We start from the raw sequence: 26866 nt of genomic DNA, 5'->3' as shown, positions 1-26866 counted from the left end.
ACCCCTGACCATTTAATTTGCGCTAGATCGATGTATGCACATCTCAGCCCACCGCGGGCAGCACAAGAATTGATCATCTGCCACTAATAATACGAACTCACCTAATGAAATCTCCAAAAACCGACAAAAGCTGGAGGTTCGTCATTGAGGTCAAAGACCTAAACATCCAAAAATATGAGGAAGAGCTTCTCAAAAGCCTACCGCCGGCCAAAGAAATCCCAAATACTGAAGAACTAGAAAAATACAAAGAAAACACCATACAGGCAATAATCAAAGGAACAAGAGATAAGGCACCAACTAGAAGCATCAAACCAAATGCAGAACGAATACTAAGAAAGTGTACTGAATACCATAAAGGAAAAAGGAGGCATGTGCAGATTATTTAAACACACTGTGGAATGCGAATATAAAACAGAGTGGAACAGACTAAACAACCTATTCAAACAACTGGAGGGTTTCAGAGCCGACAGATGGACTGAAATTAGCGAAAATTGGGTCCGCAAGCAAACTGGCACACTTTCTGAAAAGTAACAGGAGTTCACTATAAAACCGATCCTCCCTATACCACGAAGGAAACATTAACTGATCATGAACGAAAAGCAGTTATATTTACGGAAGTACTTAAAAATATCAACCGCTTTCCAACAGACGCTAATTTTAACGAAACACATGAAAAAGTTAAACAAGACCTCAAAACACACCAGCGAACTATCATTCCATCAACAGAAATCGAAGCTGCTCTCACAGCCGAAATAACTATCCCAGAAGTTGAAGAAACTCCTCCCGAACAGGCCATGAAGGCCCAACGGTACCGACCGGCCACCGTGTCACCCTCAGCCCATAGGCGTCACTGGATGCGGATATGGAGGGACATGTGGCCAGCACACCGCTCTCCCCGCCGTATGTCAATTTCCGACACCGGAGACGCTACCTCTCAATCAAGCAGCTCCTCAGTTTGCCTCACAAGGGCCAAGTGCATCCCAACAGCGCTCTGCAGACCTGTTGATCATCCATCTAAGTGCTAGCCCAGTTTATTAAGCTTTAAGATCTTTGCTTTTTTTTTTAATGAAGTTGTGGTATTATGTCGCTGTGTAACTTTGGGTTGGAAGTGTATAGTGTTACTAGTCTTTTGAGATGTGGTTGAACAAGAACGATTGTTTCCGATTGATTATTCACCGTGCCTACTATCTATGATTTTGGTTGCGGACGCAAAATATGATTCTTATTCGTGTTTATGTAATTCGATTAAAGTGAAGATTTGTATATTGCATCAGTGAGAGGGCAAATGTCCGAGTTGAAGTTTATAATGTCTGTTTTGGGTCAAATTAAAATTGTAAAACAATCACAAGTTTTTCCATCACGTGATTCCAGGCTTACTATTTCCTTTAAATAACTGTGGTGAGATTGTATTTTTTGATTTTCTAAAGAATTGAGTAGTACCACGGTGGAATGGGGACTACTGTGTTGTCAGCAGGAATGCAGTAAGAGCAGAATGTGTCGGCTAGGATAGCTCAGTGACTTTGGATGTGGACTAGTTGTTAGATGTCACATGTGGAACAAATCCATCAGAGATATTTCAGTCCTTCTAAAGTTGCCAAAGTCAACTGTCGGCAATGTGACTGTGAAGTGGCAATGTGAAGGAATAACCACAACTAAAGCAATACTAGGGTCTCATGTGTCGACGGGCATGAACTGTAGGGCATTATGGAAGGTGGTTGTAAAAGATCACATCAAACTGGCTGAAATGATAACTCGTGAGTTCCAAAGTGCCACCAGTAGACCAGCTCGCACAATGACTGCGCATAGAGAGTTAAAAACAATGGGGTACAATGGTCGAGCGCTTCTCATGAGGTACACGTTTCTGTGGCCGGTGCTAAGCAACGCTTGAGGTAGTGTAAGAAGTGGCACCAGTGGACAGTGGATGACTGGAAACGAGTGATTTGGAGTCATGAATCACGCAGTACCCTGTGACAATCCGTTGTAAGGGTTTGAATTTGGCGAATGCATGGAACCCGATACCTGCCATCATGTGTAGTGCCAACTAGGGCTGTTAATATTTTTAAAAATATCGAGACTCCCATGCAAAGACATTTAAAAAAAATATCATTATAGTCTTTCGGTAAATCTAGAAGAGTACGGATATATCGATATATCGACGGAAAAAATATCGACGCCGGGACTGCTACGGTCTCAGGTTCGAATCCTGCCTCGGGCATGGATGTGTGTGAAGTCCTTAGGTTAGTTAGGTTTAAGTAGTTCTAAGTTATAGGGGACTGATGACCACAGAAGTTAAGTCCCTTAGTGCTCAGAGCCATTTGAAAATATCGACGTACTGGCCGATAAAAATTTCGGCTGCACAAAGTTAATGTACTCCCGGTTTTATAACTGTATACTTAATATAGATTTATTATTACACTACTGGTCATTAAAACTGCTACACCACGAAGATGACGTGCTACAGACGCGAAATTTAACCATCAGGAAGAGGATGCTTTGATATACAAATGGTTAGCTTTTCGGAGCATTCACACAAGTATGGAGCCGGTGGCGACACCGACAGCGTGCTGACATCAGGAAAGATTCCAACCGATTTCTCATACACAAACAGCAGTTGACCGGCGTTGCCTGGTGAAACGTTGTTCTGATGCTTCGTGTAAGGAGGGGAAATGCGTACCATCACGTTTCCGACTTTGATAAACGTCGGATTGTAGCCTACCGCGATTGCGGTTTATCGTATCGCGACATTGCTGCTTGTGTTGGTCAAATGACTGTTAGCAGAATATGGAATCGGTGGGTTCAGGGGGGTAATACGGAACGCCGTACTGGATCCCAACTGCCTCGTATCACTAGCAGTCGAGATGACAGGCATCTTATCCGCATGGCTGTAACGGATCGTGCTGCCAAGTCTCGATCCCTGAATCAACAGATGGGGACGTTTGCAAGACAACAACCATCTGCAGGAACAGTTCGACGATGTTTGCAGCTGCATGGACTATCAGCTCGAAGGCCATGGCTGCGGTTACCCTTGACGCTGCATCACAGACAGGGGCGCCTGCGATGGTGTACTCAGCGACGAACCTGGGTGCACGAATGGCAAAACGTAATTTTTTCGATTGGATCCAGGTTCTGTTTAAAAAATGGTTCGCCGGCCGGTGTGGCCGTGCGGTTAAAGGCGCTTCAGTCTGGAACCGCGTGACCGCTACGGTCGCAGGTTCGAATCCTGCCTCGGGCATAGATGTGTGTGATGTCCTTAGGTTAGTTAGGTTTAATTCGTTCTAAGTTCTAGGCGACTGATGACCTCAGAAGTTAAGTCGCATAGTGCTCAGAGCCATTTTTTTAAAAAATGGTTCAAATGGCTCTGAGCACTATGGGACTCAACTGCTGTGGTCATCAGTCCCCTAGAACTTAGAACTACTTAAACCTAACTATCCTAAGGACATCACACACACCCATGCCCGAGGCAGGATTCGAACCTGCGACCGTAACAACAGCGCGACTCCGGACTGGAGCGCCTAGAACCGCACGGCCACCGCGGCCGGCCCAGGTTCTGTTTACAGCATGATGATGGTCGCATCTGTGTTTGGCGACATCGCGGTGAACGCATATTGGAAGCGTTTATTCGTCATCGTCATACTGGCGTATCACCCGGCGTGATGGTATGGGGTGCCATTAGTTATACGTCTCGGTCACCTCTTGTTCGCACTGACGGCACTTTGAACAGTGGACGTTACATTTCAGGTGTGCTCAACCAGTTCACGAGCGGAGAAAATCTCCGACCTGGCCGGGAATCGAGGCTGGGCCCAGTGCATGGGAGGCAAGCACGTTACCATCCAGCTAAGCAGGCGGACAGTCAAAGAGAAGAATGGACGTGACGAGAGTTCAAAAAGTAGTATGACTCCTTCACTCAGTAAAAGTAAAATTATGCAATTTCAAAAGAACAGTTTGAAATATTTACCAAATGTTACGAAAAAAATATAAAATAAAAATATCGGCCCTCGATATTACCGTTCCGATATCGATACACCAATATATTGCTGAAAAATATGTCGCCAATATATATTGATATTTTTTGAAAAAGTATCGATGTATCGATACAACGATAATGCCAACAATGAAGTACAGAGGAGATGGTGTTACAGAATTGGGGAGTTACTCGAAGTTGGGCTATGGTCCCCATATTGTACTTAAAAAAACGCTACGTGTGGAGCATATGAATACTTTTTATAGCATGGTGTACTGTGTACACTAGAGGAACGTCTCAGAGGCGATGACTGATTGTATCAATATGACATTGTACCCTGCCACAAATCACCATCTACAATTCATTGATTTGTGGACTATAACATTGATGAAATGTACTGGCCTGTCCACAGTTCGGCCTGAAGCCAATCGAACACCTTGGGGATGTTTTAGAACGTCGACTTGGTCCAGAACCTAACATCCAACATCACTACCTTAGCACGTTTCCGCTCTTGAGGAAGAATGCCATTCCTCGACGGACGTTTAATACGCGTCGTTGAAAGTGTCTCCAGCAAAGTTCAGGCCGTCATAAAGGCGAATGGTGGACACATTCCATATTAATGTCCACTTATATGTGTTATCAGATAGTGTACGGGCAGGCCAACAGAAAATTTTGTGGAGTGGTAGGGAAGAGATGCTTCTATGTGGGAGACTTTGCTGCTGACCATGATGTAAGGCCCTTCAACAACTTCTGAGATATAACTCAAGACCTTGTCTCTGAGCATGATGACGATCAGTAGGCGTCACTGTTGACACGAAACTTACCCAATTTGAAATGGTTGTAGCCACATAGGGTCTGACTGTTGTCCTCACGAAAGTTCTACGATGGTCACCACCCAAGAAATGCTTCCATCGTTAGCAAATCGCACAAAAGTCTATTTATCAAGGTGTTTGCATGCCCCACCTTGTAAATGAAGTTCAGTACAATACTCCCATACGAAGCTTGTCTACCAATGTGCTATTTGTCTCAAAATAATAACCAACACCATGGAAAATTGACCTTGAGATCTCCTTTTTAAGACAATAGTCATATTATTGTTTCTTTATTTAAACTGTGATATGTGATGGAAAGGTAATATGTAAGAAAAAATTTTGAAGAAGATAACTTAATAATCTGTCATCCAGACAGACAGATTTTGTGCAAATAAAACGAGTATAATGTCTCTGTTTACAATTCTGCTGTTGGCGAACCTAATCTTTTTATTTGTTATGAATTTCAAAACCCATACTGTAGTGCAGTTATTTCACAATTGATAAATATAATTTACTTAGATTAGCTTCTAATTATGTGGGTTATTTTAAACCATCATTATCATATGGAAGTGTGGAACTCCAAATTATAATAAATTCTGTGTTGGGCCTTGAGAAGAAACCTAACTGTTCTAGTGTACCTCCATCTTTAAAGTCAGTTTGTTCCAGCTCGATTGCCTGCCCAGAGAGAAGTGGGCAGGGATAGATAAACAGCTGACGCACGGGCAGTCCTGCAGTCGGCCGATAGCGAACGCTATCGTACAGCAGTAGGCGAGCACACACAGGCAGGGGTGGCGTAGCAGCTAACGCATGCTTAGAACATGTGTTCCACTAGGGGCGGTGTGGAATAGCCTGATACGGGACTTTAGAGATCTAGAAAAAAAACTGTGGGATACGAATACAGTGTGAGAACAAAACTGTGGTGGGACAACATAGAAATATCAGCTATACACAGTACACCAATATGGGACTCCTTTCTGTGCCTGCAACAGTTTGTGTAGAGAAGGATACCTTGTATACCTTCCCTGACTCTATGTGTTGCATGCATCTTACAGAGATTTTTCACATCATAAGTAAGTAGGATGGCACAGTAAATACGTATGGATGACTTTACATATCGCCAGTAATTGGAACGTAATATGCCAGCCAAGGTCATCAAGAGGTATGCTAGTAGCTGAGAGTCATCCAAGCTGTCAGTTGACAGATGTGAAGGAGATTGCAGAATGGAGGTAACATTAACAGAAGCACAGACAAGACTGAATGTGTGATACGACCGAGTACAATTCATTTTATCTTGCTTTAAGAGCCTGAAGATGTCCAACCATCGAAGGGCATACCATCCATGAAACCCTACATAAGCATCTGCGTACCTGCTTTCAAATTTGCCTTAGGCTTGGGAAAACATTGAGCATTGAGGTAACCTACCGACGAGTCGGTTTGAAGATACTACTTTGATAGAACACTGTGTTTTGCCGTGTGAAGAAGTCCACAATTGACTGCTGCATATACTCATCAGACAGGAATCATCGACCCTTCAAGGCCTTTTCTCAGGGACTGAATGGGTGACAATCGCATGAGGAGAGATCGGGACTACAGGGTGGGTGCTCAAGTGTTTCCCACTTGTTCATAATGGATGAGGCTAGCCTCCCAGACCGACCAGCGTCTTGCGTCGAACTGCAACCAGCATGGAACTTGGTGCACCATTCCACAATGGTGCTTTTCGACAGACATGTTGCCACATACACATTGTCCTTCGGCAGCCAAGAAAAGAATAGCGTCACGTTGGCCTGTTAGGTTCAAAATGGTTCAAAAGGCTCTAAGCACTATGGGACTTAACATCTGAGGTCATCAGTCCCCTAGACTTAGAACTACTTAAACCTAACTAACCTAAGAACATCACACACATTTATGCCCGAGGCAGGATTCGAACCTGCGACCATAGCAGCAGCGCGGTTCCGGACTGAAGCGCCTAGAACCACTCGGCCACAGCGCCCGGCTCCCTGTTAGGACGCATTTGGTAAAAATCACTGTAGTTGATGTTGCTGTATTTCCGCATGCACTTCGGAAAAATACGAATGCTACACGAATACCTTGCCTAAATTTCAGTGCTTATATACCCACATGGGAGTCGCGTTACATTGCATATACCATGCAGCAAAGACCTCACACGGAAAGTTTTTGATCACCCGTCATGCGTCTGGACGGCCAGACAGGGATTTGAACTGTTGTCTTACCAAATAAGAGTAACTGTCAAACACTGCGCTACCTCGTTGAGTTGACGTGTCTACAGCCCTAACGCCGGCCGGAGTGGCCAAGCGGTTCTAGGCGCTACAGTCTGGAACCGTGCGACCGCTACGGACGCAGGTTCGAATCCTGCCTCGGGCATGGATGTGTGTGATGTCCTTAGGTTATGTAGGTTTAAGTAGTTCTAAGTTCTAGGGGACGACCAAAGAAGTTAAGTCCCATAGTGCTCAGAGCCATTTGAACCATTTTTGTGAACAGCCCTAACAAGGCTGATAGTCAGGGGGCAGTTACCCAGCGAAGTAGTACCTGATAACGAGGTACTACTTCGCTGGGTAACTGCCCCCTGACTATCAGCCTTGGGGCAGCCAGGGGGCAGTTACCCAGCGAAGGGAAGCATTATTACTGCGAGCCATGCAGGTTGGCCTAACACATTGTGGGGAGAACGGCATCTTGTATTTGCATACGAGGACGTCATATGTTATGTGTGCCCTTCTAACGGACAGTGTACACCATATTCAGCAGCTACCACTTAAGGCTCCAGGTCGTTTTCAAATACATTTTGTGTTTTCATCAGTGTGTCACGTGTCAAAGTTTGCAGAGCACCATTTTTGGCACACATTTATCAGGCGACAGGCTTCTGGCACTCCCACACATGGCAGTTAAGACCCACACGCCAGCCCATCTTCCATTATTGTGTTTGATTCTGTATATATGCAAACTGCTTTTAATATGCGATGGACATACTTCGTTATGAAAGTCAGTGATCGGACGCTCTGTACCGGCATGTAAGGGAAGTAACTTGCACGGGTGACAGATATAATTTTTTAATATAATTTCTTCTTCCACCTTGCGACCTCTGTGTTGGTTTCAGATGCCAGCTTTGCGAGTGGCCGGCGAGGAGAGAAGGCTGGCGGATTCCCAGAAATGCGGCCGGCCTACACAGTAGCCGCTTCGGCCCAGCTGCCCAGCGATGAATAGATTTGGTTCGGGCGAGGTTACTAACAGTAGGACCTTCGCCTGCGGTTCGCACTCTGATGTTACGAATTGGCGGCTAGTGGACGCCCGGGACACCGTTCTACGGGGCTGTTGCTCAAAGAGATATACACTCCTGGAAATGGAAAAAAGAACACATTGACACCGGTGTGTCAGACCCACCATACTTGCTCCGGACACTGCGAGAGGGCTGTACAAGCAATGATCACACGCACGGCACAGCGGACACACCAGGAACCGCGGTGTTGGCCGTCGAATGGCGCTAGCTGCGCAGCATTTGTGCACGGCCGCCGTCAGTGTCAGCCAGTTTGCCGTGGCATACGGAGTTCCATCGCAGTCTTTGACACTGGTAGCATGCCGCGACAGCGTGGACGTGAACCGTATGTGCAGTTGACGGACTTTGAGCGAGGGCGTATAGTGGGCATGCGGGAGGCCGGGTGGACGTACCGCCGAATTGCTCAACACGTGGGGCGTGAGGTCTCCACAGTACATCGATGTTGTCGCCAGTGGTCGGCGGAAGGTGCACGTGCCCGTCGACCTGGGACCGGACCGCAGCGACGCACGGATGCACGCCAAGACCGTAGGATCCTACGCAGTGCCGTAGGGGACCGCACCGCCACTTCCCAGCAAATTAGGGACACTGTTGCTCCTGGGGTATCGGCGAGGACCATTCGCAACCGTCTCCATGAAGCTGGGCTACGGTCCCGCACACCGTTAGGCCGTCTTCCGCTCACGCCCCAACATCGTGCAGCCCGCCTCCAGTGGTGTCGCAACAGGCGTGAATGGAGGGACGAATGGAGACGTGTCGTCTTCAGCGATAAGAGTCGCTTCTGCCTTGGTGCCAATGATGGTCGTATGCGTATTTGGCGCCGTGCAGGTGAGCGCCACAATCAGGACTGCATACGACCGAGGCACACAGGGCCAACACCCGGCATCATGGTGTGGGGAGCGATCTCCTACACTGGCCGTACACCACTGGTGATCGTCGAGGGGACACTGAATAGTGCACGGTACATCCAAACCGTCATCGAACCCATCGTTCTACCATTCCTAGACCGGCAAGGGAACTTGCTGTTCCAACAGGACAATGCACGTCCGCATGTATCTTGTGCCACCCAACGTGCTCTAGAAGGTGTAAATCAACTACCCTGGCCAGCAAGATCTCCGGATCTGTCCCCCATTGAGCATGTTTGGGACTGGATGAAGCGTCGTCTCACGCCGTCTGCACGTCCAGCACGAACGCTGGTCCAACTGAGGCGCCAGGTGGAAATGGCATGGCAAGCCGTTCCACAGGACTACATCCAGCATCTCTACGATCGTCTCCATGGGAGAATAGCAGCCTGCATTGCTGCGAAAGGTGGATATACACTGTACTAGTGCCGACATTGTGCATGCTCTGTTGCCTGTGTCTATGTGCCTGTGGTTCTGTCAGTGTGATCATGTGATGTATCTGACCCCAGGAATGTGTCAATAAAGTTTCCCCTTCCTGGGACAATGAATTCACGGTGTTCTTATTTCAATTTCCAGGAGTGTATTTTGAGAGCGAGGCCTACGGCGTTGTCAGCTGTGGCGTCGTGGGAGCGCGAATCTGTCTCGACAGGGGGTGCGCCACTACGGCGTCTCGCATAGATGCTGCAATAAGCGCAGCCTGTTGGTGTCACACGCCCGAGAACTTCCCGTGCAGACATTTCGCGAAGGCTGTTACTGGAAGGCTTACGTCAGCTCACGATTACGGCCGCCGTGGAGGTTGGCGGGAAAATCTGTCATTGCCGGTTATGGAGACGTAATTTTGTAGTGGGAGATTTGCAATTTTTTTAATAGCCGCGACTGTCGGAAAAAGTGTTGTCGGACCACCACTGGCTGGTCACTAGCGCAACAGAGCAGAAGCTCTAGCGGAGATGTGGCGAAGGAAAGAGACCGTCCTGATAGTCGCAGGAGTCAGTCGTTGCCTATTGTGCTGTACTCTGTCGGAGAGTAGTTTCTTAAAGTCTTAGCCGGCCGCGGTGGCCGTGCGGTTCTGGCGCTGCAGTCCGGAACCGCGGGACTGCTACGGTCGCAGGTTCGAATCCTGCCTCGGGCATGGGTGTGTGTGATGTCCTTAGGTTAGTTAGGTTTAAGTAGTTCTAAGTTCTAGGGGACTTATGACCTAAGATGTTGAGTCCCATAGTGCTCAGAGCCATTTGAACCATTTTTTATCTTAAAGTCTTATCTGTCCGATCACCTGGACAAATGGAGTTTCGCAGTCGAGTTTGGAGCTCTCTACCGTAGATACCACCAGCCTCATCGCAGCGCACCAGGCCACGAATCGCAGCCGTCGTCTAGAGGCCGAAATTTGCTGTTTGTGGTAACATACGCTGCTCCGGTTAACAGCGAATCTGTTAATCGATTTCAAGCCCCAACGCAATAACCTTTCTTTACAGCGGATGCACTAAGCACCACTTCCTTTTCATTGGCAATAGGGTGGCAAAGTGTTTGATCGCTGACACGTTAACTTCGACTGCAATTCATTTGGATCTCATCGTGGCCCCAGTCACATATAGGTACCTCACATCAGTCTGTTCAGATAGGTCCCCTACTGTATTTCACCAGCGCCTGTATCTATTTTTTGTTCGTAAATTTGTCAATAACTCACAGGGTTTATGATTCTTATACAGCTCAGATTTGAATTTCATGCTCGTGTTTGTCTGAGTCAATAAATCTCGTTGTAATACTGTAGCTCAAAAATATCTCTGTCGAACTAACAATTCCCCTGCATTCCTACCCAACATTATTTCACAGGGGAAATAATAATCAATTTCTTATTTAAGTTCACGTGAAGTTTAGCCGCCTTGAGATGGGTTGCACTGTGGCCAAATTCATTCAACGTCTGTCCTTGTGTATACTAAATGTGCAGTCTCATGAGTGTGGTATATATCAAAGCTTCACTCTGGTCTTAATATGCAGGTCAGTTAGGACACCTACACTCAACCATAGGATAACTTCCACATTCCTATAGTGACTATACAGAGTTTCCTAACTGCACCTTTTGAAGATGCATCGAGAAGCAAGAGATTCTTCAGATTTTTTCTTCTGCTTTGTACAATTAGACACGGATGACACAGTGCATTAATTCCGAACTAATACAACCTCTCTGGGTTTGCCGATCGAACAGCCTCCGAGCTTCCACTTGCTCGAACTTATTCACAACCCATAAGTTTGCGATATTTTAGCCGGTTGTGTGTGAGCCACAGCGTAGAGAAAGCGGAAAATTAAATGTTAGACAGGAAACACAAAGAACCAGATAAATGCGTTGTGAAACAGAAATATCTATGGCATGGAGAATAGAAGGGTAGAAACCAACTACGTGAATTTATAAATATAGCATAGACAGCATGATACGACAAGTAACTATTTGCAGAAAGATCACATACGGTTTAAGTACGTGAAATGGTTACAGTGCATATGAAGGAAATTTAATAGTGGAAGTATTTTTATAACTTGGGTTGACTTAACGAAAAAGACAATTTCTTTCTTTTTGGCCAATATTGTTTCAACGCAGTTGTGGTGAAGCGATACATGTCTGGGTGAAAAGGAACACAGCTGTATCTATCATAAATGAGTGGAATTAGAGTTACAAATCATATTTGTTTTAGTGAAAGATATATTAAAGAATGGCAAAGGAGAAGTCCCAGGGATTGAGAATTCCACCTGAGCTCATGGTTATTGGTCATAATACAGGGGGTAAATTCTAAGTTGAGAGACGAGAATAACTCGAAAAATAAACTTCATACGAAAAAATGTGTAGAATCCAAAGTTGATTACTTTCGGGGGACATCTGCTGGTGCTAATATTAGCAATTGCCTCCCACCCCAGCCCCTGGCCGTGGGGTGAGAGGTAACTTTAAAATTTCAAATGGAAACCTCCATTTTTTATTGCAGAATCCGATTCTACATAAAAAAACTACGTACTTTCTATCTTAAACATTTGTTTTGATTCTTGGTAGTTGGCGCTGTAATTCAAGAAAATCCATGTTCTCATTTTTGCCTGGAAAATGTTTACGGATAACAAAAAATACTTATTTATTTCTTAAATTTTGATTCGCTAAAATTAAAACTCTCCCCATAGGGTGGGGTCTGCGAGAGAGGAATTAAGTTTTACAAATTTTGACCCAAAACTTATCCGAATCTGCGGAAAAAATCAATATTTGGGTCAAAATTTCTAAAACTCTAATTCCTCTCCCTCAAACCCCACCATATGGGGAGAAAGGGAGAGTTTTAGTTTTAGCGAATCAAAATTTAAGACGTAAATAAGTATTTTTGTTATCCGTAACCATTTTCCACGCAAAAATGAGAACATGGATTTTCTTGAATTACAGCGCCAACTACCCAGAATCAAAACAAATGTTTAAGACAAAATGTACGTAGCTTTTTACATAGAATCTGATTCTGCAATAAAAAAATGGGGGTTCCCATTTGAAAATTTAAAGTTGTCTCCCGCCGCACCTCCAGGGGGCTTGGGTGGCGGGCTAATTTTAGCACCAGACGGTGTTCCCCTCGAAAATAAGTAACTTTGGATTCTATACATTTTTTCGTGTGAAGCTTATTTTCGAGTTATTCTGGTTTGTCAACCTAAATTTTACACCCTGTATATTGCCTGAAATAGCAGCACAATCTTATATACCTCTTCAAAGCCTGGAGAAATTTAAACGAAACAGAGTAAGCCCTTGTTTTATTATTTTGAACAAAATACTGATAGTATACATCACTAGTGGTGAGCATAGGAAAATGGTGAAATATAAAAAGAATGGGAGATGACTGACGTTAGTGTTGAGTGTATACATTCTGGAGTTGCAATGCTGACTGGTCACAATACTGGTTACATTTAAGTGCAATTTAAGTTGAACAGAACAACGAGAACTTTGTGGAACCTTGTGCCATTGGACAGGGTTATGTTACTTACTCAAGGATGGATCTACGCAAAAATGTACATATTCTTGCTCTTTGAGGCCAGATATCCCGTAAATTTGTGTACTGTTTTTACAGTTTTAAAATTATGTTAGTGGAATTACTTTGATTTTATAGGAATGAAAGATTTATCCCGGGTAATTGAACTTTGGACTAAACAAGTAACTGGCAGCGACAGGTAATGACATAATGGTCAGTGACTAAATGCTACATGGAAATGACATTCCTGCAGACTGCATACGTTATCTTACAATGAAAGCAGATAAAACAGAACATCTTAAAATAGCAAGAGACAAAGATGTTTCCGATAGACGAACTAAACAGTCCAGTCGATGAAACTGCCTAACCATAACAGTTTAAAAGTTACTCTATGATCAGAAAATACGAAAAGTGAATGTAGAGACTCACGAAGTTGTTGAAGATAAAAATAATTTTTCAAAACAGTTCAAGGTGTTAGCTACAGAGGAGGCGACTATTTATTTAACAATGGAATTCTATGGGAAAGTCAAACACCAACTGACATTAAAACAAGAACTTTAAAACAATAGTCAGTATCATTATTGTACGTCGATCGAAAGTTTGTACGGGTAAATACCAACTAAACTGAAATACACTAGTGCCAGAGATGGATTTCTGGAGATTAAGAAAAGAAAAAAAAGAAAACAAGAAAGGAAATAGCACTCCGTCTCCAGGCCACAAGTGGCCCATCGGGACCATCCGATCGCCGTGTCATCCTCAGTTGAGGATGCGGATAGGAGGGGCGTGTGGTCAGCTCACCGCTCTCCCGGTCGTTATGATGGTTACTTTGACCAGAGCCGCTACTATTCGGTCGAGTAGCTCCTCAATTGGCATCACGAGGCTGAGTGCACCCCGAAAAATGGCAATAGCGCACGGCGGCCTGGATGGTCACCCATCCAAGCGCCGGCCACGCCCGACAGCGGTAAACTTCGGTGATCTCAGGGGAACCGGTGTACCTACTGCGGCAAGGCCGTTGCCAAGAAAGGAAATAGAGTCAGACAAAATGTTAAAAATTCAATTGCTGTTTTTCTTCATCAGAAATAACTATAATGGTATGGGAGGACCAAAAGGACGCCCATAATACTATTATCTAATACACTAAAAAAAAAAGGAGCACCACGAAGGAGTTATCCGAATGGGAGGTAAATCGGTAAATGTGATTCACATGTGGAGACAGACACCACATCTGGCACTTATGCAAGCGGTTATTCGGTTTGGTATTGAATGACAGAGTTGTTGGATGTCTTCCTGAAAGATGTCGTGCCAAATTCTGTCTAGTTGGCGTCTTAGATATTCGAAATCCGGAGCTGGTTGGAGAGCTCTGTACGTAATGCTCCAAACGTTCTCAACTGGGGGGACATCCGGCGACCTTGATGGCCAAGGTAGGGTTTGGTAAGCACAAAGACAAGAAATAGAAAGTCTCACCATGTGCGGTCAGAAAAGCAAACCCTTGATCACTTATCATAAAGGACAACAAAACGGTGCGTACAATATCGCTTACGTTACACTGTACCCCAAGGGTTTTTGCTACGTATTGAAATCGCATCCCAGACCATCACCCCTGCTTTTCGGGCTGTATGGTGGGAGACAGTCACTTTGGTATCCCAACAATGTCCTGAGCGTCTCCGTCCTGGAATCTCACTAACTGGAGTATTATTGTCTTCAGTAAAGAGTCATTGCGCTTCGAATTGAGCCTCGATGACCATCAAAGAAGTTTCTGGAGACGCCCCAGACAGATGCCTGACTGTCGCCCGTCATGCGGTCCGATGACCACGAGTGATGGTTTGGGGTACCATTTCTTTTCGTAGCAGGACCCCTTTTGGTTGTCGCATGTGGTACCCTTACAGCATGGAAGTACATCGACGATATTCTACACCCCGTTTTGTTGCTCTTTATCGCAATCCATTCTGGACTTATATTTCAGCAGGATAATGTCCTCCCACACAGGGTGAGAGCTTCTATTGTTCGTGCTCGCCAAACCGTGCCTTGACCAACAAGATGGCCGGATCTCTCCCCAATTGAGAGCGTCTGGAGAGTTATGGGCAGGGCCCTTCAACCAACTCGGGATTCCGACTATCTAACAGTTGAACCAAATCTGGTACAGTAACCCTCAGGAGGACATTCAATAACTCTATCAATCAATGCTAAGTCGAATAACTGCTTGCATAAGGGCCAGAAGTGGACCAACGCGATATTGACTTACTCGTTTGTTAAGCTCTTTCTCTTGAAAAACTCCTCCCAAACTGGCCATGAAGGCCCAACGGTACCGACCGGCCGCCATGTCATCCTCAGCCCACAGCCGTGACTGGATGCAGATAGGGAGGGGCATGTGGTCAGCACACCGCTCTCCCGGCCGTATGTCAGTTTCCCAAACCGGAGCCGCTACTTCTCAATCAAGTAGCTCCTCAGTTTGCCCCACAAAGACTGAGTGCACCCCGCTTGCCAACAGCGCTCGGCAGACCGGGTGGTCACCCATCCAAGTGCTAGCCCGGCCCGAGAGCGCTTAACTTCGGTTATCTGACGGGAACCGGTGTTACCACCTGCGGCAAGACCGTTGGCTATCTCTTGAATGGATCTTCGTGGTGCGTCGTTATTTTTCTTAGAGTGTTGCACTCGGAGACTCAGTCAGCAATGAGTATAACTAATGATCTTGAACAGCTATGGAGTAATAAAGCAGAAGAGAGAAAAATAATTAGAAACACACTGTAATTATAAATGCTGGTAAAATTTGTAATCATAGTTAAGTTACACACAAAGTTATTTGTCTCAACTACCCCAAATAAATTTTTGTCCAGAGCTAAAGTAAAAAATATGTCAAGCAAACGTTGTGCAGGCATCAGCGGATATTAACCAGCGTGATTGTCTTTCTTGTAATTTTGTTCGTTTCGAAGATATGAACTGCAGTTCGTCTTTTTTAAATACCACCGTATATTCTTCATTCGGTAATCCACTTCGTCTCCTCAAAACCTGTTCGTAAACGTATCACATTGTACCATTCACGTAAGCATGACTTTATTAAAGATGTAACTCTACACTGACTTCGACTCTCCGTTACCAACAGACAGTGCAGAGTAGTGTAACCGCTTGCTGGAGTTGATAGTAAACAAATAGCAACATAAAGATAATGCACACGGGGAATTCAGTCAACCGTCTTCCGCTGAAGATTTGAGAGGAGAATGTACACTAACGAAGATAAGACTGAAATGCATGAAATGCTATTCATCCATGGAGAGTGGGAGTTAGCAGAACAGTATTTCGAGTAAGTTTTCAATACGGGTACCTATACTGTAGTATCCTACGACTTTTATACGTTACTGTTCTGATAACGTATGTTTGCCACATATAAGTAGCATTTCAACCTACCCTTCGTTAGTGTACATTGTACTCACTAAAACCTACAACGGGATGATGATGATGATGATGATGATGATGTTTGGCTTGTGGGGCGCTCAACTGCGCGGTTATCACCGCCCGTACAAATTCCCAACCTTTGCTCAGCCCAATCTCACCACATTCATGAATTATGATGAAATGATGAGGACAACACAAACACCCAGTCATCTCGAGGCAGGTGAAAATCTCTGACCCCGCCGGGAATCGAACCCGGGACCCCGTGCTCGGGAAGCGAGAACGCGATCGCGAGACCACGAGCTGCGGACCCTTCAACTGGAGACGATTGACTAAATAATTGTAGTGTATTATTCTTGTCTTTCCATTTGTTTACTCACTGCTGCTGCAAGTGAATGAGTTACGTTACCCCTGCTTCAATGGTTCTAAGCACTATGGGACTTAACATCTGAGGTCATCAGTCCCCTGGACTTAGAACTACTTTAACCTAACCAACCTAAGAACATCACACATATCCATGTCCGAGGCAGGATTCGAACCTGCGACCGTAGCAGCAGCGCGGTTGCGGACTGAAGCGCCTAGAACCGGTTACCCCTGGTATCTACACCGTGTGCTGGTATAGGGGAGCCATAGTCAATTTTGGGGTACATGTTTTGATAACATCATGTTTACGTGATAAGAACACAGTGGTACTTCCCTTGAGGGGAAGAAATGGACTGTCTGTTACAAAAATGTAGTATGCTATTTAATAATGACTTACTGTTGTTCATATCTTCATAACGAAACTATGTTATAGCAAAGACAATCATGCTGGTTAATGTCTCTCTGGTAACTAAATAACATTTTCTTGGTACATTTTTTATTTTGGTCTAGACAAAAAATTGCGCTGCCGGAAAAAATGCAACATCCTAAAGAACTACGTTCAGTAGCACCAGGGCATAATATACACACTCTGAAGAGCTGTACTCGTAGTTTTAGTGACTCATTTGTCACGCCCATCGGCGACGGGATGGCGCTCCGGAGGCCTGCCTTTGCCTCCACTGTTTTGACTCTGCAGGCAGTAACTGTGCTGACTTTAGAGGTGAACCATCTTTGCAACATTCATTACAGGGCACAACCATGCCTCACCGACGAGTACGTACTCATATTGAACAGCTTCAGCCATTTGAACGGGTTCGCATTGTGATCCTGCGGGATGTTGGACAGCCGTATCGACGGATTGCTACAAATTTTTGGCTCAATATATAGGTGGTGTGTCGCTGCTTTCAACGTTGGTCTGTGGATCATCACTACAACTGTAGACCAGGTTCTGGATATCCGCGTAGTACAGACACACGTCAAGATTGATGCATTGTGCAGGCAGCGGTGACCGACCGAACATCATCCAGGGACGAAATGCGGGGACATGTTTCACATGTACTGTTACCAGGGACCAATGGGAACCGCCTGCTTGCAGCAGGATTACGTTCGTGTGTACTTCTGACCAGGATACTACCGATACCACGACACTGCCAAGCATGGCTACTCTGGAGACTGGAATGAGGCTCTGTTGTATTCAGGGATGAGAGTGAGTTCTGTCTGTGTGTGAGTGATGGTCGTACACGTGTATGGCACAGACCTTGTGAACTGCCCGTTCCAGAGAGCGTTCGCCCACAACATGCTAGTCCCATTCCAGCCTTCATGATGTGGGGAGGATGGGAGCCATCTGTTACAACTCACGGTCAAATTTGATGTTTCTGCAAGATAACGTAACATGGCAGAGGGTGTTATCGTCGTGCTAGTGCCATTTCTTCGACAGGAAGGTTATGCGATTTTTCAGCACGATAATGCAAGTCTATGTACATCTGCAGTGATGCAACGTGTTCCTCGTCGTGGCAACCTCTGTCCTGGCCAGCAAGATCACTAGATCTTTCTCCAACTGAATGCGTATGGAACGTGATGAAGAGGGAACTTACTCGGTTTTCAGGCCCTGCAAGAAACAATGCCGAAATGCAGCAAAAAGCACAAGACGCTTGAGATAGTCTATCGCAGGATACTGCTCTACGCTTTTACGACAGTTTACGTGTGAGAATACGTGAGTATGTTGCCGCCAGAGGGAGGTACGCTGCGTGTTGATGCTTCTGGTTGGGTACCCTTTACTGTGATATTTGTGTTTCATTTGATCTGAACTGGTTATCGTATACTCACACAAGGGTGGGCTACCTGTCACCTCACTTGTCAATAAAATAGTCTTGAGGGTGTTTTATTATTTCTCCTGCAGTATTTTTGCGGTAATCTGGATAAATGGGACACTTTGTATAAAGATGGAAATATATTTAGGATTGTATTGAACGAGAGCAAAGTGAAGAATGTTGAAGTAAGGGAGTAGAGAGAGTAGACGCACCGCATCTCCTTGTCGCACTTGTTGCCGGCGATGACCATGGGCACGCGCGGCATGGCGGCCTTCTTGCGGCTGGACGAGGAGCTGTTGGCCGACGCGCAGGCGCTCAGCTTCGTCTCCAGGATCTGCTCACGCAGCCGCACCACCTCCTCGAACGACTCCCGACTGTCCATGCTGAACACCAGCACGAACAGGTCACCTGCGCACACCATCACCACCGTCACACTCAGTGCAGCTAAGGCTATCCGCTACATCAGTTGCGGCGCCCAACAACACTTCTCGCTGCAGGATGGAAATCGGTATAAAGTTAAGCTTCTACGAAAGTAATAGTACAATGTCTGAAGCATATATGTATCGAATTTACTTTGAAGCAGTATATACATATAAGACATAAACAACCCATGGCGGAATTACACTACTGGCTAATAAAATTGCTACACCAAGAAGAAATGCAGATCATAAACGGGTATTCATTGGACAAATATATTATACTAGAACTGACATGTGATTACGTATTCACGCAGTTTGGGTGCATAGATCCTGAGAAATTAGTACGTAGAACAACTACCTCTGGCCGTAATAACGGCCTTGATACCCCTGGGCATTGAGTCAAACAGAGCTTGGATGGCGTGTATAGGTACAGCTGCCCATGCAGCTTCAACACGATACCACAGTTCATCAAGAGTAGTGCCTGGCGTATTGTGACTAGCCAGTTACTCGGCCACCATTTACCAGACATTTACAATTGGTGAGAGATCTGGAGAATGTGCTGGCCAGGGCAGCAGTCGAACATTTTCTGTATCCAGAAAGGCCCGTACAGGACCTGCAACATGCGGTCGTTCATTATCCTGCTGGAATGTAGTGTTTCTCAGGGATCGAATGAAGGGTAGAGCCACGGGTCGTAACACTTCTGAAATGTAACGTCCACTGTTCAAAGTGCCCTCAGTGCGAACAAGAGGTGACCGAGACGTGTAACCAATGGCACCCCATACCATCACGCCGGGTGATACGCCAGTATGGCGATGACGAATACACGCTTCCAAGGTGCGTTCACCGCGATGTCGCCAAACACGGATGCGACCATCATGATGTTGTAAACAGAACCTGGATTCATCCGAAAATATGACGTTTTGCCATTAGCGCACCCAGGTTCGTCGTTGAGTACACCATCGCAGGCGCTCCTATCTGTGATGCAGCGTCAAGGGTAGCCGCAGCCACGGTCTCCGAGCTGATAGTCCATGCTGCTGCAAACGTCGTCGAACTGTTCGTGCAGATGGTTGTTGTCTTGTAAACGTCCCCATCTGTTGACTCAGGGATAGAGATGTGGCTGCACGATCCGTTACAGCCATGCGGATAAGATGCCTGTCATCTCGACTGCTAGTGATACGAGGCCGTTGGGATCGAGCACGGCTTTCCATATTACCCTCCCGAACCCACCGATTCCATATTTTGCTAACAGTCATTGGATCTCGACCAACGCGAGCAGCAATGTCGCGATACAATAAACCGCAATCGCGATAGGCTACAATCCGACCTTAATAAAGTCGGAAACGTGATGGTACGCATTTCTCCTCCTTACACGCGGCTTCACAACAACGTTTCACCAGGCAACGCTGGTCAACTGCTGTTTGTGTATGAGAAATCGCTTGGAAACTTGAAACACGTATGTAACATAGCAGCGATGGTGAGGCACGTTAAAATCTTTGACCAGAGAGCCTATAATCGTGGCTAGTCTGCGCTTGACCGCGCGAGTGTTGCGAGCAGTACGATAGTAGCAGTGCAGTTGAGTAGTACTCGGTCAGTAGTAGCAGCCCAGTGCGGTTGTGTGATGTAGTCCGTCGGCAACACTGGTCAAGATGCTGAATGAGGTATATTGTTAATTAAGGTAATCATCAGATAATGTAAAGTTTATTTATTGTAATTAATTTCCAACAAGTGCCCCAATAATAATTTTGATTTAAAAGCAATTTTACAAAAAAAAAAAATTATTTAATTGAATTAACGATTTCATTCCACTTCCGTTAAAGACAAGTTTCAGTTAAATTACAAAAAAAGGAATATTATTATTTGCAATGCAGTTCCTCCAAGCTGTGCGCAAGAATAAGAGCAGAAATTTGACTAGCAGTTACAATGAGGTAAGAATTTAATTCTGATTTGCACAGGGCCAAAGACCGATATTTCGGTTTAATTGAATTATCATTATCACTGAGATTTTCTTATCACTGAATTGACTTTCATTATTTTCGTGAGGAATTTATACTTGGGTCAGATTGCTAATTTTTGTCTAATTGTCATTGTCAGTAAATTTATTTGCTGGGAGATTACGTTAGGTTGTATTCTTGTTAATATTCAAATTATTGTCCGGTCAACATTTTTGTGGGGAGGTTTCACTTGGCGACACCCAGTCCAGGATCGTATTTCGTTGAGAATCTTTTGAACAACAGTCAGATATCTGCTCTTATTTGCTTAAGTATAATTAGAATTTGGCGCAACGCTTGTACTAATCTTGTGACTTTCCATCTACAGGTCAACGGCAATTGGTTGCTCTGTTGTATTTGTGTGTTGTTTTTGCTTTTGTGCTTATTTGTTTTGTGAATATTTGTGACTATTGTAAAAATGCCGCGAAAGACTGTGAATAGTGTATCGCGAGGTATTATGAACGAAATTACCGACCAAACAACGTGACCGATAGGACATGTGACACGCAGTGTAGTGATGACAATCCTGCGTTCACTAACAATCAGTGTATTCCAACCACTAATGATGACTTTTACCTTAATGATGAACAAACGAACTCAATTGTCTCGTCTGTTAATTTGACGACAATTGATGACGCGGAACGCTCTATTGTAATGAGCGCTGCCCAGCTTAACATATCCGATTTGGAAAATTCAAGTAACGTACAGACGAATTTGTCTAATGAAAATGAACAAGATACTCAAAGTACGACGGATCTATTTAATTCCGAAATAGTGTCCGACAGTGTACATTTGACTGGCAAACCTTTTTATAAGTCTCAGAATAACCAAATGGTTACTGAAAGCGAAACAATTTCAGATCCACCATTAAACAGCACAGATAATAGAAATGCTAATTTAGGCTCGGATCCAATTTTGGCAATACTGCTACAATTTAGGGAAGAATTTAAACAACAGAATGAAAAACAGGACAAAAAATTTAATAAAATTGATGAAAATTTCAAACAACAGAGTGAAGATTTCAGACAACTTAGGGAACAGAACGAACAGCTAAACGAAAAATTAGACGACAATTCCAGACAGTTGAATGAAAAATTAGACAACAATTCCAGACAGTTAAGTGAACAAATCAGAGCCGTTGCCGCGCAGTGTCATGACACTAAGGAACAGTTACGCGTGGAAATTGAGGTTTGTTCACAAAAAAATAGCGAAGAAATTAAGTCTGTTGCGCAAGAATTAAGGGAAATGCAAACAGCCGCAACAGAAACACTCAGAGACGAAATTAGCGGAGTCGCTAAACAATGCTCTGAAAAAGCTACACAATTACGCGACGAGTTTAAAGCAATGACAGCAGAACTTTCGCGCACAGTGGACGCAAAGATAGACGCGAAATTCGAACAGCAGAACACTCAGATTGACGAACGCTTTAATCAGCACATACAGAACAGTGATACGCGTTTCCGCAAATTTATTCAAGATCAAAACAAAGTAAAACGACAAGTCATGGAAACAATCACGGCTCAGAGACAAGAAGACAAACGTAAAATGTTCGCGAAAGCGAAGACGTATGTAGACAATAATATTACTACAGTGTCCGACAAAATTAATACCATAGAACAGTTGAACGCGGAATTACGGGATGAAATTTCTGATCTTAAATCAAAAACAGATACACACACAGTAAATATTCAAACAGTGACAGACAGATTCGAACAATTAGAACTAACGCAGGATTGCGATGTCTTCAAAGCTGATGTTAAAAAACTGAGCGAAACTACGCGTAAGTTGCAAAAACAGATTAATGCGTCCGATTCTAAAACCGATGATCAGGCAAAAATACTGACTGAAAAATATGATGAATTGGCCAGTCGCATTGATGCTATCGAAAGTGCTAATGACAATAAATCAGACGATACTTCACCGGTTTCATTTAATCAAACACCTGAATTTCAAAATTTACAGCAGACAATTAATGAGATCGATTCATCTAACAACACGTTACGTAGGAAGTTGTCAAATTTACAACAAGAAGTAACAGGGATGAAAAACATTTCAGTTAATAACATACCACAACAGACGCCACTTTATGAACATTTGTCAGACTCACGCAGCGCGTATAATTTGGGTAATCTACAGAGAGTACGGGACTTAGATTCCGATCAAGCACAGTTCAATAGATTCTCTTACGATCCTGAACATGTTCCATCTCACAGAGATGATAATTTCGATTACAAACATTTTCTGTCAGTGAGAAAGTTTAAAGTATTTAAAAACGATAGAACGCAGATTCACCCACTGGATTGGATTCAACAATTTAGCTTTGCTCTTCCACCGACTTGGCCTGTTACGCACAAACTTGAATTTATTTGCAGCTTTTTGGAAGGCGAACCGGCAACTCGTATGAGACCGATCGCGAGACAGTGTTACTCGATAGAGGAATTTCAGAATGCTTTTCTATCAGCGTACTGGTCGAAGACGACACAGCGCGGAATTAAAGATCAGTTAATTAGTTTGCCAAATTATGAGAACTCCAATTTTCCCAGTGTGACGCAATTTTTTGAGCACATGGTGCAACAGAACCAGTACCTAAGTGAACCGTACAGTGAATCCGCACTTATACAATTATGCATCTCTAAATTACCACGGTCATTACGAGTGTCACTTTTAACTGGTCAGCAAAAAGAAAACATTTCAGCATTCAGAGATCTTTTACAGCTCTTGGAAGTACAGCAATCTGATTATTCTTTTGTAAAGAAAAACTTTTCGTATAATAGCAAAGGTCAACAAACTTACGGTAATTATGATCAGGGACGTAATTTCAATAGGAAAAGTAACAGACGCTTTAGAAACGATAACTACCAGAACTTAAATCACAGACAAAATTCAGATTATCAATATCGTCAAAATTTTCAGCAACAGGAAGCACACTTTGGTAACAATAGAAGTTTTCCACCGCAACAGCATGAAAGTCAACCGGTTAGCATACGTAACCAACAATGTAATGCACAAGGTCAACCAGGCTTTAATGTTCCGCCGCGTGCACATATAGTCACAGATCCAACAAATAGTAATGTACGACAGCAAGGAAACAACTACGTACAAAGAAGACAATATTTCAATTCCTATCGCAATGTACCGTATAGGAATGACTATCACGACAGACGTAAAAACGATGAACACAATTATCAGCGTACATATAATAACAGTCGGTCTTACCAGCAACAAAGTAATCAACAAGAACATATTCTCATGAATGAACCCGACAGTAGGTACCATCCAGAGCGTAATACGTCTGGAAGAAGTAATAGAACTGTTCAGATCGTCGAAATGCCACAGAATCCTCCTAATAATAATAACACGTCAGACAGAATCTGACTAGATAATGTACAGATCGCATCTTCCAATAACACAAGCACTACGTTAGACACGCAAAATGTTGTTCACGAAAATGTAATTACTTTTGACGATATCAGAGACACTCTCTTGCAGGAAAGACCGTTTGTTCAGAAAACTATTTCACATCCTGTTATCGAAATTAAAATTGGTTCATCAAAATTCTCAGCAGTAATTGATTCCGGATCACCTATATCAGTAATAAATGAGGAGACTTTCAACGAGTGCAACAAAGAGAATATTTATCCGACATTACCTTTAGGCAAAACAAAAGTGAAGGGAGCAGTATCGAGTAAAGGAGTAGACGTTAAATTACAGACACATTTATCATTTTGTATTGGAGGTCATACTTTCCACTCTAATTTTTGGATTGTTCCTTTATTGACAACAGACGTAATTTTAGGTACGAATTTTCTGGTACAACACGACGCAGTTATCGATTTTCAAAATTCTTATTTAATGCTAAAGGATGAAGATGTACAATTGGCTTTAGAATTTCAGCACTCTTTATCTGCGGAAGAACAAACAATTAACCGCAAAGAGGTCATTTCCGCAACACGTAACATAGACTGTAATCCCACATTGTTCGCGAATACGTACGTACACAACGATAATACTCCAGACGAAGCTGACTATGACGTAATGCAAATGATTTCCGATAAAGTTAGACAAAGCAGTGCAACTACAGACGACGAACGAATGCAACTACTCAAAATTCTTTTACAGCAAGCTCCAGTTTTTGACAACATTCCTGGTACTATGTCCGGATTTATGTATGAATTTCAAGTGAAACAGCACGACACATTTAAAGCTAAACATTATCCCATTCCGTATATCCACAGAGAACAAGTTAAGAAAGAATTGCAGGATATGCTTGATCAAGGAATTATAGAACCAGCATTTAGTCCGTACATAAACCCGCTACATATTGTTAAGAAAAAAGATGGCTCACTTCGCCTCGTACTTGATTCACGTCACATTAATGACATTATTATTAATGAAACAGATCGACCACAGACACTAGAGGAACTTCTACAGAAATTTCACGGTACTGCTATTTATTCCACATTAGATTTGAAATCGGGATTTTGGCAAATTCAACTTCATCCAAATTGCAGAAAATATACAGCTTTTCTCTGTTTCGGCGACTGTTATCAATTTTGTAAATTACCATTCGGTTTAACTATTTCTTCTGCAGCCTTTATTCGCGGTTTGAACACAATACTTCCAACAGAACTTAAGGACAGAATTACGACGTATGTAGACGACATTCTTATCGCAGAAGCTAACTGGTCGGAACACAATATGATTCTTGAACAACTGTTACAAACTTTTCATGCACAAGGACTTACAGTTAACCTTAGTAAATCGCACTTTGGCAAAACTTCTATAAAATTTCTTGGACACGTAATTTCAGCGGAAGGCATTGCACCTGATCCAGAAAAACTTCAAGCTCTACGTGACATTACTGTTCCTACGACAAAAAAGCAACTACGCAGTTTTTTGGGCTTAATTAACTTTTTTCGTAAATTTATTCATCACTCTGCTTTAGACACACCTAGACTATGCCAATTAACAGGTAAAAACAGTATTTGGTCTTGGGATAAGCAAGCACATTCTGAATTTGTGAACCTGAAACATGCTTTGTTGAATGCTCCACTTTTATCGCACCCAGATCTTACCAGAAATTTTTCCATTGCCACCGACAGTTCCAACACAGCTTTAGGCGTACATATTTTTCAGGAAATTGAAGAAGATGGTTCAATAGTAATTAAAAACATCGCATTTGCAAGCCGCATTTTGTCACCTGCTGAACGAAATTACTCCGTTACAGAATTGGAAACATTATGTGTTGTATGGGCTTTTACGAGATTTAGACATTTTCTTTATGGCAGACATACCACAGTTTACACAGACCACAGAGCGATACAATTTTTACTTTCAGCTAAATTCACGCACGACAGATTAAGCAGATGGAAACTATATTTACAGGAATTTAATTTTACAATAGTTCACATTCCCGGTACGCAAAATGTTATAGCAGACGCACAATCGCGTTCTCTCGGCAACAATCAGCAAGACGTAGCAACCAACTTCTGCAAAACAAATTTCAGTGTCATGTACATTCAGCAAGTAGCATTTGAAAATTTTATTTCATCGTCATTACAGGACATAGCACAAGAACAAAATAAAGACAACGTGTGGAAATAAATTAAACAGCTTTGGCAAGATAAGAATAATGTTACGATTAGGAACCACTACACTGTACGCAATGACATTCTGTTTCGCCGCTCTCATCCTGACAGCAACAATTGGTTATTATGCATTCCTGACGAACTGGTTAACAAATTAGTTTGGTACACTCATTTAAGTTACGCACATTACGGAGCAAGAAAATGTTTTCTTATATTGAGACAGAACTGTTATTTTAACAACATGGAGAAACGTATACGACGAGTTTTAGCGTCTTGTAAAATTTGCCAGAAAGCTAAATCAGACACCACTTCACATATTCCTCCTTTATATCCCATTGTACCTGTTAAATTAAGACACATGGCCGCAGTAGATATTTTTGGTCC

At 43.6% G+C, this 26866-nt stretch overlaps 1 protein-coding gene across 1 annotated transcript in view; it reads right to left on the bottom strand.

The window, feature by feature from the left end:
* LOC126176555 (GTP-binding protein Rhes) overlaps positions 1–26866 on the bottom strand; it is a 706272-nt gene that overhangs the window by 91440 nt on the left and 587966 nt on the right. The window contains exon 3 of the mRNA XM_049923715.1: positions 18700–18895. Within this exon, the coding sequence (XP_049779672.1) occupies positions 18700–18895 (196 nt within the window). The remainder of the gene's footprint in view (positions 1–18699; positions 18896–26866) is intronic.

Source organism: Schistocerca cancellata, chromosome 3 (assembly GCF_023864275.1).
Source record: "Schistocerca cancellata isolate TAMUIC-IGC-003103 chromosome 3, iqSchCanc2.1, whole genome shotgun sequence".
Taxonomy (NCBI): domain Eukaryota; kingdom Metazoa; phylum Arthropoda; class Insecta; order Orthoptera; family Acrididae; genus Schistocerca; species Schistocerca cancellata.
Note: the sequence above shows the minus strand (reverse complement) of the source record. Positions and strands in the feature narration are given on the sequence as shown.